The following is a 19,222-nucleotide window of genomic DNA, read 5'->3' on the forward strand; positions in this document are numbered from 1 at the left end:
TGATTATTGCTGCTGAAACAGGGGAATTTAGTATCTGTCTCTCACGAGAGAATGTACTCTCTGGGTCTTCCTGATTCATTCAGATGTAAAAAGTAGCTTGAATTTCAATAAAAATTCTTTGGGCTTCGTTTTTCCCAAAAGGCAACTAGACATGACTAGAATAGTAGCCATCTGTTACCTTCACAATCCTTTAATCAGTTCTTAAAGTGGAGGAGAAAAAAAAAAAATCCGTGATAATGCGTCTTTTTTTTTTTTTTAACCATTACTTGCTACTTTCTTTAAACTTCCTGCCAAGTAGCCATGGTAGAACCTATCATCAGTCTCTCCTTGCTTTCTTCTTCTGCAACCAAAAACAGTCCCGTAGTGATGACGACCTGCAGGTTTAGATTTTTCTGGGCTCTGGAAGCGGCTTTGCCCCAGAGAGGAATCTACGAGTTCAGATTCACCTCAGAGTCAGATCCACAACACAGCATATTCCACGAGTGCACACTATGGGGCAAACCGGCCTGTCTGGCTGCATTTTCTACTTTGCTCCCCGTCTACCCTTAACCTCGATGTTTTTTTTTACCTGCTGCCTATCTGGATCCCTGGGGACTCTGGAACCAAAGGCTCTTGTGTTCTTCCTGTGAACGCCAGGCTTTAAGAAAGAAATTGGGGCTTCCCTGGTGGCGCAGTGGTTGAGAGTCCGCCTGCCGATGCAGGGGACGCGGGCTCGTGCCCCGTTCTGGGAGGATCCCACGTGCCACGGGAGGCGCTGGGCCCGTGAGCCATGGCCGCTGCGCCTGCGCGTCCGGAGCCTGTGCTCCGCAGCGGGACAGGGCCACAACAGCGAGGCCGCGTACCGCAAAAACAACAAACAAACAAAAAAAAAAAAAAAGAAAGAAATGGACAACTGGCGTGCATCCACAGGAAGGCAACTAGGACGGGGAGGGTCTAGGTAACAGGTCCTTTGAAGAATGGCTGAAGGGAAGACTAAGGCAAGAGCTGATCGCAGTTTCGATGTGTAAAGTGTGGGAGGCAATATGGCAGCCCAGTGGACGGCACACACAGACCGTGGGTGTGGCAGGCTTGGCTGAACTCCTGGCTTTCATTGCTTTGGCACACTAAGCTCTGTGGTCCCTAGGAGCCATCACTGAATCTTTTTGTGCCTTGGTTTCCTTCTGTTGTAAAGATACGGGGATGCGGTGAGGATTAAATGTGTAAGTCATAAACTCAGGGTCTAGTACATAATAGGTGCTTAAAAATGGCAGCTGCTCTTATCAAACTAAGATAATAAAATGGCAATCAGAGGGGTTTGTTGGCTTGTACCCCTGATTGGTACTGTGTGTGTGTAGAAAGGGAGAGAGAGGATGAGGCATGGAGGAAGGGAGGGAGACAGGCAGAGAGAGAGATGCAGAGAGCGAATCTGTGCCTTATTTGGGAGAGTAGAAACTGGATGGAAGGGATGAAGCCAGGTTATGTAAGTAGGTGGTAAATGGCAGCATGAAGGAAGGTGCGAGGGGACTGAAGCTCTGCTTGCCTCTCAGCAGAGTTGAAATGCAGCCAGTCTGAAAACATTCCCGGTCCTCTGAGGAAAGGCCCTTTCTCCTTGTCTTGGAGAATCTCTTTACCTCTTAAGCCCTTCAGGATATTTTAACATTTTCCCGGGACTTCCCTGGTGGCGCAGTCGGTTTGAGAGTCCGCCTGCCGATGCAGGGGACGCGGGTTCGTGCCCGGTCCGGGAAGATCCCACATGCCGCGGAGCGGCTGGGCCCGTGAGCCTGCGCGTCCTGAGCAAAAAAAAAAAAAAAATTTTCCCACCTTCCTGGGCTCTCTGGCAACACTTTAATCATTTCACAAGGTGCCCGCTCTAATGAATGCAAGGTTCGTCGGGTGGATGGGGCAACAGTTGGTTTAAAGATGAATTTTTCCAGGCCCCTGAGATAAATCACTGCTTCAGCAAACAGGATTGTCAGCTCCTCAGAGGCAGGACCCGAATTCTGCTGGAACACTGCCAGTGGGCCTAGCACAAGCCCGCACTAGGAAACGCCCAGTCATTGCTTGTTGACTGACAACAAGTGACTACTTGTTGTCACTGCCACGTTCCTGACACAACCTTCTAGGGCAAACAGAAAGGTGTGTTAGACGCAGGTGACTTCCCCGAGAGTTACCTGGGAACTGAGTAGGAAGCAGCAGGAGTTTTATTGAACACTGACAAGAAGGTGGGACCAGTTGCCTCAAAGGGCACTTGGAGCTATTATCTCATTATCTAAGCCGAGAGCCGCAGGCTGCGCCAGATTCTTTCATCTCTGTGGAGAGTTGGCAGGTGCACGAGAGAGTCTGGCTGCAGTTCTCAAGCATGCTGCTGTTCTGGAGGGAAATGTTAGCGCCACAGAGAGCTAGGTCACTTGCACCCAAAAGATAGGTCTAATAGCAAAGTGGAAGAGTTTTTATGGAGCTGTAGAGGCACGTTAGGACAGAGCTGTCAAGCCAGGGAGGGCAGGCATAGACAAGTTAAAAAAAAAAAAGGGGGGTCGATAAAGAGAAGAGGGTACAAAGGGGGCAGATATCACACTTGGTAAGCCTCGTGACTTTTCCAAGAGCTGACTTTTGATGTATATAGCACCAAGAGCATAAATTTCAGCTTTGTATTAACAAGCCAGGGTGGTGATTTTTAGTTACCTAAGCAAAAGTGATGACCTGCAACACAAATCAGACCTTACTCAGCAGACAGAAATCAAAGCGTAACTAACAAAGCCTTGAAATCCACTCAGTGTTTCATAATTTCAGAGATAAAATTACCCTGATTGTGCTGTAAATCTTTTAAATGACCTCCAATGTTTAACCCATTTCTCAGCTCCTCACTCATCCCTGCCCTTATGCAGTGGAGTCACATCATTTGTATATTTAGCGTATTTGAATGTAATATAGGTGCTCCCTTCTGTCTCTCTCCGTCTTTCATTTCTCTCTTATGTAATCTAAAAATTTCTAAAATTACACTCTGCAGTTGTAATTTCTCCCCATAATGTTTATTACTGAAGCAAGAGATGATCATTGTAGAAAAAGAGAAAATACAGAATAGATACATTATTGAATATTTTAAAGAACCATACCACGTAGTTTGAGTTATAAATTGGGTTTTCTCTTCCTTTCTTCCTCCCTTCCTCCCACTCGCTCTCTTCCTCCTTTCCCTCCCTCCCTCCCTCCCCTTCCTCCCTTCCTTCCTTCCTTCCTTCCTTCCCTCTAATCCTCCCTCCCTCCCTTCTTGGTTTTTCTGTCTCTTTCTTTCAGTCCAACATTTAAAAAAAAGACGTGGGCTTATTCTGGATGAATCACTAATGGAATTGGGAAAACACTAAGTATGGACTCAGGCCTGTGCTAGAAACCAGAGGAAGCACAAAGTCTAAGCCTAGGGGCTAAGCAATTGTTGACTATCATAATGGAGAGAAGCACCTGGGACGTAAATAGCAGACCCAGTGAAATAACAACAGAAAGCAGGTAAGTGCCAAGTGAATGATATGGACAAAAGGGGTCCTGTGGGCATTCAGAGGTGGGCAAAATCTCTGCTCCTTAAGACTGGTTCACCTACTGCCCTCAATCACCTCAGTAAATAGCGTCACCACCTACCCAGTCTCTCAAGCAAAAGCTTAGTAGTTTACCCACGAATCCTTTCTTTCTCTCACGTACCACAGTCAATCTGTCACCAAGTTCTGTTGATTCTGTGTCCAAGATACACTTCAACTGTCTACTTTTCTCCATCTCCAGTCTAGTCTAAGCTACCATCATTTCTCACCTGGATGACCACAATTGCCTTTTTTATTTATTTTAATTTTTTTGCGGTACGTGGGCCTCTCACTGCTGTGGCCTCTCCCGTTGCGGAGCACAGGCTCCGGACGCGCAGGCTCAGCGGCCATGGCTCACGGGCCCAGCCGCTCCGCGGCACATGGGATCCTCCCGGACCGGGGCACCAACCCGTGTCCCCTGCATCGGCAGGCGGACTCTCAACCACTGCGCCACCAGGAAGCCCCACAATGGCCTTTTAATTCATTTTCTTTACTGCACTCTTGCACCACACTCCATTCTCAACAGCAAACTTAATGAGATCATGTGACTCCCCTGCTCAGATCCTCCAATGACTTCACATTGCAGTTAGAATAAAATTCATATTCCTTATCTTGGCTCCTGTCTGTACTCCATGCTATGATCTGGCTTCTGTTTACCTTTATAGTCTCATCTTAGGCCACTCTCAACCTCCTCACTACCCTTTAGCCACAACTTGTCTTCTTCAGTTCCTCAACATACCAAGCTCTTCCCTGCCGCAGGGCCTTTGCACTTGCTATTTCCACTGCTTGAAAACTCGTTCTCTCTATTCTTCACATGGCTGTCTCCTTCTACTTCTTTAGTTCTCAGCTTAAAGCCCCTTCTCAATGAGGCTGTCACTGAGAATCCTTTTAAAATTAGGTCCTATCCATTAGTATCTGTCTCTTCGTTTCTTTTCATAGCACCTTACCTAAATATATAATTATTTTATTTGTTGGCTTATTTATTTTTTTTCTACTCTCCTTTATTAGAATGTAAGCTTTATACAGCAGGAGACATGTCTATCTTGTTCATCATTTTAACCCTGCCACCTATTAAATGAATGAATGATGAATCATTGTGCATTGGAGTGGTCAGGGAAAGCTACCTTGGAGAGGTAGAGTTTGAAGTGGGTTTGTGAAAAATGGAAGCATAGCGGGAAGGATTTTCATAATCAAGATGGAAAGAATTCAGGTAGTAGAAGTGCAGTTGCTGAGGCAAGTATGGTTCTGGCACATTTGGGCAACAGTGGAAAATGGGAGCTGCCTGCAGTGGAAAGTTTCTCATTAGTAACATAAAGACAACAGGTTTGTTGGTTGGTTGAGGCATAATTATGTTGAGTCTTAAGAAACAGACTGCTTTTATTTTTCAATGTAGGTAATAGAAACCATTGAAGCTTTTGGAACAGGGTCACAATATGCAGTGTTTTAAGAGGCTTTCCAAGGAGGAAATTAGTATAAAACTTTATGAAAGTACTACTTAAGCAGAGCAGATTAATCCCACCAGCTAAATGGCTATAGAGGAAGAAATATGAACACACACAAGTCAGAAAGGTTTCTTTTGGCTCTAAGACCATAGAATTGAACAAACTATTTAGTGAGATGATTTGAGAAAAAAAATGCAGATTAAGAAACAGACAGAGATCGGACTTTTGCTTCCTTTCCTCTAATAGAGAGCTCATGGGCAAAGGAGGGTCATGGGAGATGAGGAAAGGATACATTAACCTGTGTCTCCTGCTTTTCAATAAATGAGAGGCTACAGCATTAGCAGAACCGATATTTAGTTTTAAAAAGTTTCAGGGAGAGAAGCTGTCTAATTTACAACTTTCAGTTCTGAAAATTAGATTTTTATGCACCAGATTACACTGTATATAGTACATGGAAATAGGCTAATTCATCCTCAGTGTTAGAAAGAAATGAAATGCATTAAAATTTAGCGAATTGTGGGGCTTCCCTGGTGGCGCAGTGGTTGAGAATCCGCCTGCCGATGCGGGGGACGCGGGTTCGTGCCCCGGTCCGGGAAGATCCCACATGCCGCGGAGCGGCTGGGCCCGTGAGCCATGGCCGCTGAGCCTGCGCGTCCGGAGCCCTGTGCTCCGCAATGGGAGAGGCCACAACAGTGAGAGGCCCGCGTACCACAAAATAAATAAATAAAAATAAAATTAGCAAATTGTGAATTAGAACATTCAGACTATTTTGGTACTCTAGTCAGGCAAAGATCTGTAGGAACACACAGCACTCCTTCCTGAGTCTGCCCCTTTGTTCATGTTCTTTTCCTCTTCCCAAAGTCCATTTCCTTCTTCTTTCTCTTCAACCCACAGCTTATACATCCTTTAAGGCCTGGCTCCTCTAGCCAGCCTTCAAAACCTCTATTTCTTGGAGTGCTACCTTTTCACAATTCTCATAGCAGTCAGAATCTGTAGTGTAGCACTCAATTTGATACTGAGTTTGATTCTTTGATACTTTGCTCTGAAAGTTGTTCATGAATTGTTCCATGAACGTCCTTTTCTGTCTACCCCCACTAGAACAGTATTATATAAGCCTGTATCACAAGATTTGAATAAACCCTTGAGGATTGATAACAGCCTTGTACATTGGTTGACTAATTAACTGTTAAGATGTAAGTTAGGATTAGTAATAAGATACAAAGTGTCCTATGTCTAGTATAATATTTAAAAAAATCATAGAATATTACATTAAGAAGGGACATAGCTTTGGTGACGAGATCAAGGCCAAGAGGGATTGAATGACTTGGTCAAGGTCAGAGAGCTAGTTAGTGGCAGAGCATGGACTGGAATTCTGCTCTCCTGCTTCAGGTTCATGAAATTTGATAATATTCTGGAGGTAAGTACCATAAGCAAATACAGGCCTTAGCATTTCCTGACAGGGTTTGATGATGAATCAAAATAAGAGTGAAGGGCTTCCCTGGTGGCGCAGTGGTTGAGAGTCCGCCTGCCGATGCAGGGGACACGGGTTCGTGCCCCGGTCCGGGAAGATCCCACGTGCCGCGGAGCGGCTGGGGCCCGTGAGCCATGGCCACAGAGCCTGCGCGTCCAGAGCCTGTGCTCCGCAACGGGAGAAGCCACGACAGTGAGAGGCCCGCGTACCGCAAAAAAATAAAATGAGAGTGAAGTGAAGAGTGCTCTGGATTCCTAAAAACAAAATGGCCCTTCCAGTTAAGTTACCTATAAGAATGTCATTTCCAGGGACCCCTCAGGCAGATAGGCCTTCCATTGCTCCTTCTTTCTCTGAGTCAGAAAGTCCTGAGTCAGGAGAGAGCCATTCCCTGTGTATAACCTGGATTACAAGCAAACAAGCGATAAAGTAACGTTATCTTTTGGAATCTCATGGTGATAGGATCCCCTGGTTTTACTGAGGAAGCCCTCAAAGATAACTGGGTTTTAGAGGAGTCTGTTTAGCTGCATTATGATGTGTATACTAACTGTATACTATTTAAGATCAGACCCCTACGTTTTGAGACTGTTTCAATATAATTGTCCTCAATAGATTCAATATAATGTCTTACTATTAGAAAAACTATCCACCCCCAAAACCCGGTTTAGCCAGTCTCCATTCATTATTTCCATCAGATAATTGTTGAAGCCCTATAATCTGAACACCCAATGTGATCCAGAAGCCAGAGACATTGCCACCAGTCCCAGCTCGTGTGGTTAAACTACTGTGTGAAAAAGCACTTTTCCTCTTTGGGCTTCAGTTTTCTCACCTATGAAATGAGGATAATTATAGTCTCTGGCAGGATTAATTCTCCAAAACCTTTCAGCTTAGGCCTCTCTCTATTTGAGACTAAGCTGCTTTTAATTTGTGTATGTAAACCAGATAAATTATTTTGGGGAGGGGGAAGGTTCTTTTTCGACAACAGTGGTTCAACCAGGAGGATAATGCAAAACCCCTTGTCAAAGTTGGGGTGGGAGGACGTGTATAATTTGAAAACTAGATTCTAAAGTTGCTGTGGTTTTGATTCTTTTTTGGCCTCACTCTTCAATTCATTTTGAATATTAATTACAATTTTAAAAAAAGAATATGACATTTATTGGAAGAGAAGGGGACAAACACGAGTTGAGGAAGGTTGAACACCACTGTCACATGAATATTCAAAGAGGAGAGCAGATGCCTCTTCTTACCTCTTTCTGTGTCATAAAGGTACACAAACTTCTCCCACTTGTAGTGACCCAGAAGACTCAGAATAGCGCCCTTCAAGGCTGGGCGCATCTGGATGACAAACTGCACATCTGCATCAGTGGGGAAGCTGGGTGTGACAAAGGATGTGTGCAGAGCTCCACAGAAGGAGGTCAGGGTGTTCATTGACATCTGGTCATTAGAATCCAAAGATGGCATACACCCCTCTCGAGAACTGGGAGCAGACTGCAATGAGAAAAAGAGAAAGAAATGTCAATAGCTCCATGGTCCCTTGCTGCAGCTTGTACGGTTGGAAATGCAATGTACAGTTAGGCTCTAAAGGACGAAAAGAAAACCAATGATCTCTGAAATCTCTAGGAGCCCTTGAAAGTCCAGTTGCCCAGCAGGAAAAGGATAAGAAAGGGAAGAATTTATCTGAAACATTTGCATATTCTCTATGTCTGCCATGAGCAGGAAACTAAGAAAAACGTGGGAAGGAAAGGGGTGAAAGTTGTCTAACCCTCCTTCAGCAACCCTTCCAGCCCACCCCCCAAATCACCCAAGTGCTCCTGTACTTCCACCATAGCTGCTTCTTAGTATACCCAGGCCCCATCGAGGTAGAACTGTCTTGTGTCTCACCCCTTCAGTGCTTTTTCTATGAGGTGACAATAGTGACTGATGATTTAGTCAGATGAACTGCTAATGTGTCTTCTAGGAAATGTTACTCCTCTTAGGTTACATAACACTTTAACTATAGTTATGTCGTGATTACCACCCTTTATGTAGGCTATTAAGGAAGAGAATTTCAGATTCTGAGAAGGCCATTGGCAAGACTGGCTTTTCAGTGCCCACGGGGTAGGTGGGCCTATTATGCCCACGTGTAATTCGCAAAGTTCTATCTTGATCCTTTTGCACTGATCTTCTCGATCTGTTAGCCCTCACATAGAATGTTCACCCAAGTGCTCCTGGGTGGGAAAGTGGGTGGGTCAGTTTTGATGGGAATGGGTGGGTCAGAGAAGAGAATGTAAAGGGTCTGCGCCCTTTTATCAGCCAAACTCATTACTCATTGGCTTGAGGTAGCATTTCAAAGGCGATTCTCAATCACTCAAGCACCTCCTTAGGGGAAGGCAGCTGCTCCAACTTGAGGAATTCTAAGTGACCTCCAAACACATGCACAAAAAAGCCTTTATATTAAAAGGAAAAAGCAATTAGAGGATGAATCTGGGGCATTTCATGACACGGGGCCAAAAGAAGTATTCAAAAACAAAAAGGAAGGGGCTAGATGCCACTTTGCATTGGTCCTCACCAAAGGAGACACTGAGTCCCATTCCCAAATTAATCCTGCAAATGTAGAATTTTACAGTACTAGGTTAAATCTTGGCCGGTGCACATAATGTTCTGTATAAAATTGACAATAATAATGATAACAGCTATTGAGTGCTTAGTAGGTACTAGACCCTGTGCTAAGTACTATGCAAATATCATCTCTTTTAATATTCCCAACAGCCTCATGAGGTATTGCTATCATTTCTATTTAATAGATAAGAATTCTGAGGCAAAAAAAAAGTTCTGTCTCTTGAGTGGAGGAGCCAGGATTTGAACCTGGCTGTCTGTCCAATTCCCAAACTCACACTCCCTGGGACCCAAAACCAACAGTGACATTGGAGAGTACTTATTGGCTCGAATGAGATAGGGTTTCCAGATTTGGCAAATAAAAATATATTGAATATATATTTACATAAATGGAAAATATATAAATAGAATGTCCAATCAAATTTGAATTTCAGATAAATAAAAAATTATTATTTAGTATAAGTATGCCTCAAATTCATACATATACTAAAAAATTATTTGTTGTTTATTTGAAATTAAAGTTTAACTGAAGATCCTGAATTTTATCTGGCAACCCTAGACAGAACCTAATCTTATTAATGGTCATGGGGTTGGAAGACTGGAATAAGTAATCGTGGCCTTTTGCCCAAAATGATTCAGGAGGTAGCCAGTAATTCTTAGATCTATACAAACTAGCATGCAAGGCCCAAGATAAAGGTGAGGATCAACGAATCCTATATAAAAATAACCTGTGGGGAAATGCAACATATTTTTCAACAAGGAAATTCCAACCTGACTAAATTATGGACAATAATTGAGGGAGAAGTAAACTCGGAGAGAGGCAAACCTATAGCTATGATCCGCTTAGAGTTTCAAAAAGCCCTTGATGTATTGGAAAGAAACAGAAAATTAAAGTATATTATAGATTCTGGTTAACTTTAAAAAAAAAACCTCGCATTGCTCTTGTAACCATTGTTTTTGAACTTCAGGGGTGCAGAGTTCATCATTACTAGTTTATATATGGACATTTCTTATTTATTTGTTTATTTACTTAAAATACAGTGAACACTCATAGAACCACCACCCAACCCAAGAACTATAGCATTACTAATAATTTAGTTTTACCTATGTCTTCTTTTTTTTCAAAAATATTCTCCCCAAATTTATTTTTAGATTCAATGCAATTCCAATCAAAATCAAGCAGGCTTTAGAAGAAAATACAGGAGGATATCTTCATGATCTCGGGTTATTCTTAAACATGATACAAAAATGATTAACCATAAGAAGAACTGATAAGTGACTCTAAAGTTGATATGAAAAGGCATGTGTTATTAGTGCAAGGATAGACAGACAGACAAATAGAATACAATAAACAGTCCAGCAAGAAATTCACACTTATATGGTCACCTGATTTATGTCACCTATGTCTTCTTCCTCTGTCCTGTCTCCTTGTTTTGATCTCTCTCTCCCTCTGAGGTAACTACTATCCTGAAATTTTTATTTATCATTACCTTGGTTTTTTAAAAAAATGTACAAACATACACACCTCAACAACTTAACGTTATTTTTGCTTGTTTTAAAACTTTATAAGAAGGGAGTCATGTTGTATATGTGAAACCCAGACTCCAGGTAGGAGGACCCAGTGAAATCTTGAAGCCTATTTACTATGGCAAACAGAATGAGACTAAGGAAGAACTTATAAAAATGAGTGAGTGCGCAGGTGTGAGGGAGCCCAGTGCAAATTAAAAAATTCCAAACTGAGCTTACAGCTTCGGTCACAGCTCAGGCAGGGGACTTAGAAGGATTCTAGATCAGCAGCACCCCTCAGGGAACACTCGGCTACTGTGGTCTAACAGGCAGACACACAGCGGTGGACGTCAACAAAATGCGTGTTAGGAGAAAATCAGTAAGTGTTCTGTTCCTTTCGAATAAAACAGAGGTGCGGCTGTCCTGCAAGTACTATTGTGCGTAGTTACACTTTCTCCATCTCAACGTAGGCAAGTAACATAAGTAGAAAGCCCAATGGGGAAGGCAACTGCCACATGAAGACAGGGGTACTAGCGTCTGAGAGAAGCTGGGGCAAGAGGGACCTGTGAATGGCCTCTCACAGCCGATCCCCGGGGCCTCTTCCTGGCTGCAGAAAGTAGGGCTGCATGGAACACTGACCTGACCCAAATGACGGTGTCTATGTTTTTAAGTCCTTAGAATGTTTGAGCGAGAAGGAATTTAAATACTATTTCATTCCGTGGATTTTCAAGCATAGTTTTTAGTGCAGAAGCCTTTCTCCAAATGAAATTTTATGGGGAAAAGTCCAATATATAAGAGATAAAGTGGAGCTCTTATGATTCGACACAAAGTTCCACTGACGCCTCACTTAACCCAAAGAAACTGACACAAGAAGAGGAAGTGTCTTACACAAGGTCACACAATGAATTATGAACCGGTCTCCCGGAAATGCTTTATCGGTATCTCTACACCATCCCCACTCCAGCGCTATCTAGGGCAGCGTGGGTCGGGATTTGCCTGGCATGAAAGTGACTGACCCTCAATGCCTAGCTCTCAGCATAGACGGAGCCACCAGGGGTTTCCCACGACTCATCTGCCAGCTACTGCTCTCACTTCCCCCCAGCCTCAAATTGGGAGATTGGGATTGACATATATACACTAATATGTATAAAACGGATAACTAATAAGAACATGCTGTATAAAAAAATAAATAGGGCTTCCCTGGTGGCGCAGTGGTTGAGAGTCCGCCTGCCGATGCAGGGGACACGGGTTCGTGCCCCGGTCTGGGAAGATCCCACGTGCCGCGGAGCGGCTGGGCCCGTGAGCCATGGCCGCTGCGCCTGCGCGTCCGGAGCCTGTGCCCCGCAACGGGAGAGGCCACAACAGTGAGAGGCCCGCGTACCACAAAAAAAATAAATAAATAAAAATAAATAAATAAAATAAAATTCAAAAGCCAAACAAAAATACCAATGAGAACAGGTGGCAGATTGTTGGGTGATCTTTTGGGACTCGTGATTCTTTGGGCCGATGTGTGTTATCTTTATCTGAATCCTTAATGAACCACACCCATTTCTTTACCTCAGGAGACTAGCCCCTGGTAAAAGGATGATGGAAGAAATAGTTGTCTTGGCAATCCTATTAAGCCGTGAAGTGTAAAGGAAGGGGCAGGTGGGCTTCTGAGACAGGCGGACTTGGCTTCTAGTCACGGCTCTGCCTGTCTTAAGCTGCATGACTTAACCTCTCTGAGCCTCAGTATAAAATTGAGGTTACGAAGGCAGGTTCTAGAGTTAGACCGTGCAGGTTGAAATCCTGAATCCGTCACTTCTTAGGCAAGTTACTTAATGTCTCTGTGTCGCTGACTCAGTTTCTTCATCTGTAAAATTGGGATAATAGTGCCTGTCTCAGCATTGGTCGTGAAAGTTAAAATGAGTTCATTCATGGGAAGCTTCTATCTATAACAGTGCCTGGCACTTCATGCTAGCTGTTTATTCATGCAACCAATAGTTATTGAACAGCTACCATGTGCTGACACTGTTATAGGTAGTGGGAGATCCAGGAGAGAAAAAGGATCCTGTCCTCCAGGAACCTGTGTACTAGTGAGGGGAAAAGACAATAATAAATGAGATAAGTAAAATGTAAAGTATGTCTTAGTTATAATTGTGGCTTTCGGTTATTGTCATGGAGTGAGGAGTAAATGAAATGATACATGGAAAATACATGGTGCCTAACCTATAACTTGGCAACGAAATAGTTCTTTCTCTGTTTCTTTCCTCTTGGCAGCTCTTTTTACTTTGCCCTCTGTTGACCCCATCAGTTTACCCTCCCCATGGCAACCATTGCCCTTGACTTCACACTGAGTACCCAGGTATCACAGCTTTTCTTCTCTTTCACCTTCCCTAGACATTTCTTCAATGCTCTTTCTTATTCTCACTCCTGGGTCACTTCTGGGTAGTAATGGGTTAAGAAAGAACACCTGCTAATTGGACTTTGTCCTCTCACTCTACCCCTCCCTATATAATGCCTTTGTGCTGGTAACATGCTGTCTCCACTCGAGGCCTCTGTGCCTTCCCAGCATGAAATATCACGGTTGTCTGCTTCCTAAGAGTGCCTGTCTCCATCTCTTCTTACTAGCAAAACACCAAATTCTTCTAGTTGAAGATGTCATTTCTGACCACATTCTGGATTCCTGGGGATTCTAGTGTACCTCCCCGGCTATGTTGCCTTCAGTGGTGAGTGACAAGAAAGCCTGGAGCCAGCTGTCACACGTTTTTGGTTTGTTTTTTTTTTTTTGCGGTACGCGGGCCTCTCACTGTTGTGGCTTCTCCCGTTGCGGAGCACAGGCTCCGGACGCGCAGGCTCAGCGGCCATGGCTCACGGGCCCAGCCGCTCCGCGGCACGTGGGATCTTCCCGGACCGGGGCACGAACCCGCGTCCCCTGCATCGGCAGGCGGACTCTCAACCACTGCGCCACCAGGGAAGCCCACACTTTTATTTATAGTGCCCAAGTCTGTAGGGTCAGGACAGGTATTGTTAATGTACAGTGTGGCAGCTAATTATATCACCCATATTCCAAAAGGCATCATTACAAACATGTCAAAGAACTTGATTACCCTAAAGATCAGAATAACAATATTCCATATCATTTCCAGAACACTTTTCATAGCCTTTTGAATTGGGGGAAAAAAGGAAACTGAAGTCTCTTGCTGACATAATGATCACATTTGAAACAAGAAGGAAGGAGAAAAACATAGCTATGGAGGAACCAACAGAGATATATCACAGGAAGGTTCTCCAGGTAATAGCATAGTACAGTGAATTCCAGGGGTTCAGGGAAGCTTGGAGATGGAAGATCATGCAGTCCAATGTTTTCTAAAGCTGTGATGTTGGTCCAAGGTGAAGTTTCCAGTCTGGTGAAATATCTCTGTGTGTGTGTGTGTGTGTGTGTGTGTGTGTGTGTGTGTGTGTGTGTGTGTGTTAGGGTAAGGCTGACAACTGTTCTTTTTTAGGAAAAACAGTCCTTTTCTCTATATCATTTCTATTGTCTGGGTGTTGTATATAGAGTCCTTTCTCTTCTGAAATGATGATGATGTTGATGATACCACTCATATATATATATGACTTCGCATATATATATTATATATACATATATATATCATATTTATATATGCCCCCTTTGTGGTAGGCCAAATAATGGCCTTCCAAAAGATGTCCATGTCTTAATCTCCCAAATCTGTGAATTAGGTTACATGGTAAAGGGGAATTAAGATCGCAGGTAGAGTTAAGGTTGCTAATCAGCTGACTTTAAAATAGTGAGATTTGGACTTCCCTGGTGGCACAGTGGTTAAGAATCCGCCTGCCAATGCAAGGGACATGAGTTCAAGCCTTGGTCTGGGAAGATCCCACAGGCCGCGGAGCAACTAAGCCTGTGCACCACAAGTACTGAGCCTGTGCTCTAGAGCCTGCGAGCCACAACTACTGAGCCCCTGTGCCACAACTACTGAGGCTCGCACGCCTACAGCCCGTGCTCCGCAACAAGAGAAGCCACCACAATGAGAAGCCCGTGCACCGCAACAAAGAGTAGCCTCCGCTCGCCACAACTAGAGAAAGCCCGCGTGCAGCAATAAAGACCCAACACGGCCATAAATAAATAAATAAATAAAAATAGTGAGATTATCCTGGATTATCTGGGTGGTCCAATGTAATCACAAGGGTCCTTAAATGTGGAAGACAGAAGTTAAAAAAAAAAGAGTCAGTATCAGAGTTATGTGATATGAGAAAGACTTGAGCAGCCATTGCTATGAATGAAGGTGGAGTGGGCTATGAGTTAAGGAAAGTAGGTGGTCTCTAGACGTTGGGAAAGGCAAGAAAGTGAATTCTCCCTGCGAGCGCGTCCAGACAGGAATGCAGCCCTGCCGACACCTTGATTTGAGCCCAGTGAGATGGCTCCCAGACTTTTGACCTACAGAACTGGAAGATAATAAACTGGTGCTATTTTAAGCCACTAAATTTGTGGTAATTTGTTCCCGTAGTAGATAGAAAACTAAGGTACTTAACATAGCAAAAGTTGAAAGTTGCTAACTCTCTAGATCGATCTATACTTCACTCGCTTTTTTTTTTTCCCTGCTTAAAACATTTACTGATCCGAGAAGTCCAAAGGTTTGGAAACTAAAGATCTAATCTAATTTCCCATTCAGTACAGGAACCATCTCCTGTGAGGTCATATTACCTCTCTTTGAATACTTCCAGCGATATGGGAGCTCATTACTCACAGGCAGCGCTTCCTTTGCAGGGCAGCTCTGATAACAAGGGAGCTCTTCCTTAAATCGAACCTAAGTTTACCTCTTGGGCCTCTTGAATGCCAGATGATACATCGAATCCCAATTCCACATGCCCTCCACTTACTTTTATGGAAGCTCAAAAATACAATTGACACACTCAGGAGATACATGATGGCTATTCGCTATTCAAGTGTGTGCCTTTATTCTCACTATGCTGCCTTCTTCCAGTCAGGCTAAAAATCTGCTAAAACATTCCATCTCCCCCTGAATCCCTGCCACCTCCATAAGCTATCATTCTAACTCCTCCTTTACCAGCATCACTAATGCTGAGATGATGAGGACCTTGCAGCAGTCTGCATCTGCAACCGAGTTTCTGCCCCCATCACTTTACTGAACCTGGTCTCTCAAGTTGATGACCTTCTCTTTCCTGTTTCAAGAGCCCTAAACTCTGCTGGCTCTACCTTCCTTACTGTTTATTTATTTATTTATTTATTTATTTTTTAAACATCTTTATTTGAGTATAATTGCTTTACAATGGTGTGTTCGTTTCTCCTTTGCAACAAAGTGAATCAGTTATACATATACATATGTTCCCATATCTCTTCCCTCTTGGGTCTCCCTCCCTCCCACCCTCCCTATCCCACCCCTCTAGGTGGTCACAAAGCACAGAGGTGATCTCCCTGTGCTATGCGGCAGCTTCCCACTAGCTATCTAATTTACATTTGGTAGTGTATATATGTCCCTGCCACTCTCTCACATCATCACAGCTTACCCTTCCCCCTCCCCATATCCTCAAGTCCATGCTCTAGTAGGTATGTGTTTTATTCCCGTCCTACCACTAATCTCTTCATGACATTTTTTTTTTCTTAGATTCCATATATATGTGTTAGCATACGGTATTTGTTTTTCTCCTTCTGACTTACTTCACTCTGTGTGACAGACTCCAGGTCTATCCACCTCATTACAAATAACTCAGTTTCATTTCTTTTTATGGCTGAGTAATATTCCATTGTATATATGTGCCACATCTTCTTTATCCATTCATCTGTTGATGGGCACTTAAGTTGGAGGTTCCTTTAAAAACTGCATATAGAACTACCATACGACCCCACAATCCCACTACTAGGCATATACCCTGAGAAAACCATAATTCAAAAAGAGTCATGTACCAAAATGTTCATTGCAGCTCTATTTACGATAGCCAGGACATGGAAGCAACCTAACTTCCTTACTGTTTAAAATGCGTCCAAAGATTTTTGTCTTTGTCCTCTTTTCTTCTTACTCTCAATGTTTTGTTGTTTTTTTCTTCATTCAACACACATTTATGGAGCTCCTGGTATGTGCCTGGCAGGGGGTCTCACCTCACTACCTCCACGTGGATGAATTCGAAATCGGTGCCTCTAGCTTCAGACACATTCCTGAGCTCCAGATCCACATTTCTGGCCGCTAATGACACAGCCTCACCTAGAGGCCTCCATGGCGGCCCACACTCAGCGCATTATTTCTCCGTTCCCACCCTCCACCTGCAGATCTGCAGATCACCCTTCTTCCAGTCGCCCAAGCTAGAGTCTTAAGGGTTATCTTTGTCTCGTTCCCCTACACCATTCTCTTGTGGTGCTTCATCAATTCTACCTCTACAGAATGGTGGGAGGGCGGGTATCTATTTCCTGTTCATCTTCAGGTCAGGTTCTAGGCCCTCCCTCTCAGACTGTGACAGTGGGTCGCTTGCTTCTGGTCTTTTCCCCAATCTGTCATTGACACTGCTATCCGATTACCCGCTCTCCTTTCTGTTCCAACTGTATGATCAAAATACACCCATCCCAGCTCCCGTTGCTGCAAGAAGCTGCTCTGTGTATGAGTGGTTTATGGACTAATAAATGAATCTTTGCAGATGAGTCAGTTTAGGGCTTCTCAGCCTCGGGGCTGTTGGCATTTGGGACTGGATAATTCTTTGTTGTAAGGGACTGTCCTGCGCATTGTAGGATGTTTAGCAGCATCCCTAGCCTCTACGCATTAGATACCAGTAGCACCACCACCACCACCCGCCAGTTGTGACAACCCCAAATGCCTGAAAACAGTGGCAAATATCCCCCGGGGGCATCGTGACTTCCTGTTCCCATCTCCCTCCTCCACCCGGTTTGATAACCACAGGTTTGGCTTACGACTTCCTCTCCACAGAGAACAAGGCCTTATCTCAGTGAAAAAGCATACATATCTAGGTAATCCCAAAGGAGTTATTTTAGTGATGAAGAGTTAGGAAGAGTGGACTCTTCAAAGCCCACCATATAGGCAGGTACTTCCCTGGTCTTGCTCTTAAATTGGCTATTTGTGTTTAACCTGGGGATGTAGGAGAGGAAACATCAGATAGAGGATAGAGGTGGTGGGGTGGGTGTGGGGTAGAAGCCAGTTCATACCTCCCCTGGGTTCATACAGATCGGCCTCCCCATCTGCTTGAACATCCTTTGGTCTTGGGTTCTAGTAACCGCAGTGGATGCTTATAGGTTCCAGAGTCAGAACAAGGTGTCAGCCCCATTCTCCAGCTGACGATTCCATGGTTTAATTACCATCTTTGGGTTAATTCCCTTGAACATTTTGTTCTGCTCACAGGAGTATACTGCCTTCCGACAGTCTAACTAGTTATTTTTGCAATTACGTGGCATGTATCTAAACGCTGGCAAAGAAAACACTCATTATTAACATTTGATCCAAGTTGAATACAGCGGCTTGCAAATGCACGCATTACCATATGAACACACATATTTTGGAAAATTCGTCTTTGCAATTCTAAGTGCAAACTACCCTTCCATAGCAATGTCAGGAATGGCAGGAGAAGTGGTGAGATGGATTGGGGTAAGGAGGGGCTTTTTAGGCCCTTTTATATCAAGACATACGGTTAAGGACTGGAGCTCAGGAGTTTAAAATTTTTGCTTATTCATTCCTCAGTTTATTGATGCATCAAATAAACTCTTGAGTTCCTGTTGTGTGACAAACGCTGTCTGAGTGCTGGGATACAGCAGTGAGCAAAACAGACACGATCTCTGTCCTCATGGTGCTTACAGTCTAGTATTGGCAGCAAAGAGTAATAAAAGAATCACGCCAGTGCGTGACTACCACATTCTAAGTACTAAGAAGGGGAGGTATTAGGGTGTTATGAGGCTATGTGACAAGGTGACTTTAGTTTAGATTAGGTCAGGGGAGAGTTATCTGACCATGTGACATTTGAGCTGATGCCTGAGAGTAGAAGAGCATCCCATGCAGAGAGAATAGCACTTGCTAAGGCCCAGATGGACAGCATTTGATGTACTTGAGGCACTGAAAGAAGACTAGCCTGGCTGGAATGTGGACAATAAGGAAGGGGGACAAGATGAGTCTGGCAGGAGGCAGGGACCCAATCCTGAAGGACCTTGTAGGATGCTGGTAAGGAATTTAGATTTTATTCTAAGGACCATGGGAGGAAGTCATGGAAGGATTTTATCATGTATATTCCATGAGCTGATTTATATTTTTAAAAGATTTATCTGGCTGGTGTATGGACAGTAGATTTAAAGGGGCATCAATGAAAGCAGGGACAATATTTGGGATACTTTCCTGCAGTCTAGGTGACAGGCAATAGTAGTTTGGATTTGAGTTGTGGCAGTGGATGTGGAAAAAAATTGGAGTTTATTTTTGAGGTCAAATTGCTACTGACCTTGGGGTAGTTACTTAAACTCCTCAAACCTCATTTCCATAACTATAACTGTTAGGTTGATAGTACCTACCCCATAGCATTGTTGTGTGGATTAAATATGTCCAAAGTGTGTGACTCTCATAGAAGTCTGTGCTCAATTGATAAATGTTATCTGCTCTTAATATTATTTTTAAAATTATGTCTCAGTGCTTTTGCACTGCAGTGGGTTTTTATATGATTCAGTC

General features: G+C 43.7%; 1 protein-coding gene across 1 annotated transcript in view; it reads right to left on the reverse strand.

Annotated features, from left to right (window-relative positions):
* Positions 1-19,222, reverse strand: part of GRIA3 (glutamate ionotropic receptor AMPA type subunit 3) — a 300,197-nt gene that overhangs the window by 211,296 nt on the left and 69,679 nt on the right. The window contains 2 exon segments of the mRNA XM_059050062.2: positions 7,700-7,895; positions 7,897-7,940. Coding sequence (XP_058906045.1) covers positions 7,700-7,895; positions 7,897-7,940 — 240 coding nt within the window.

This window comes from Kogia breviceps, chromosome X (genome assembly GCF_026419965.1).
Source record: "Kogia breviceps isolate mKogBre1 chromosome X, mKogBre1 haplotype 1, whole genome shotgun sequence".
In the NCBI taxonomy this organism is placed as follows: domain Eukaryota; kingdom Metazoa; phylum Chordata; class Mammalia; order Artiodactyla; family Physeteridae; genus Kogia; species Kogia breviceps.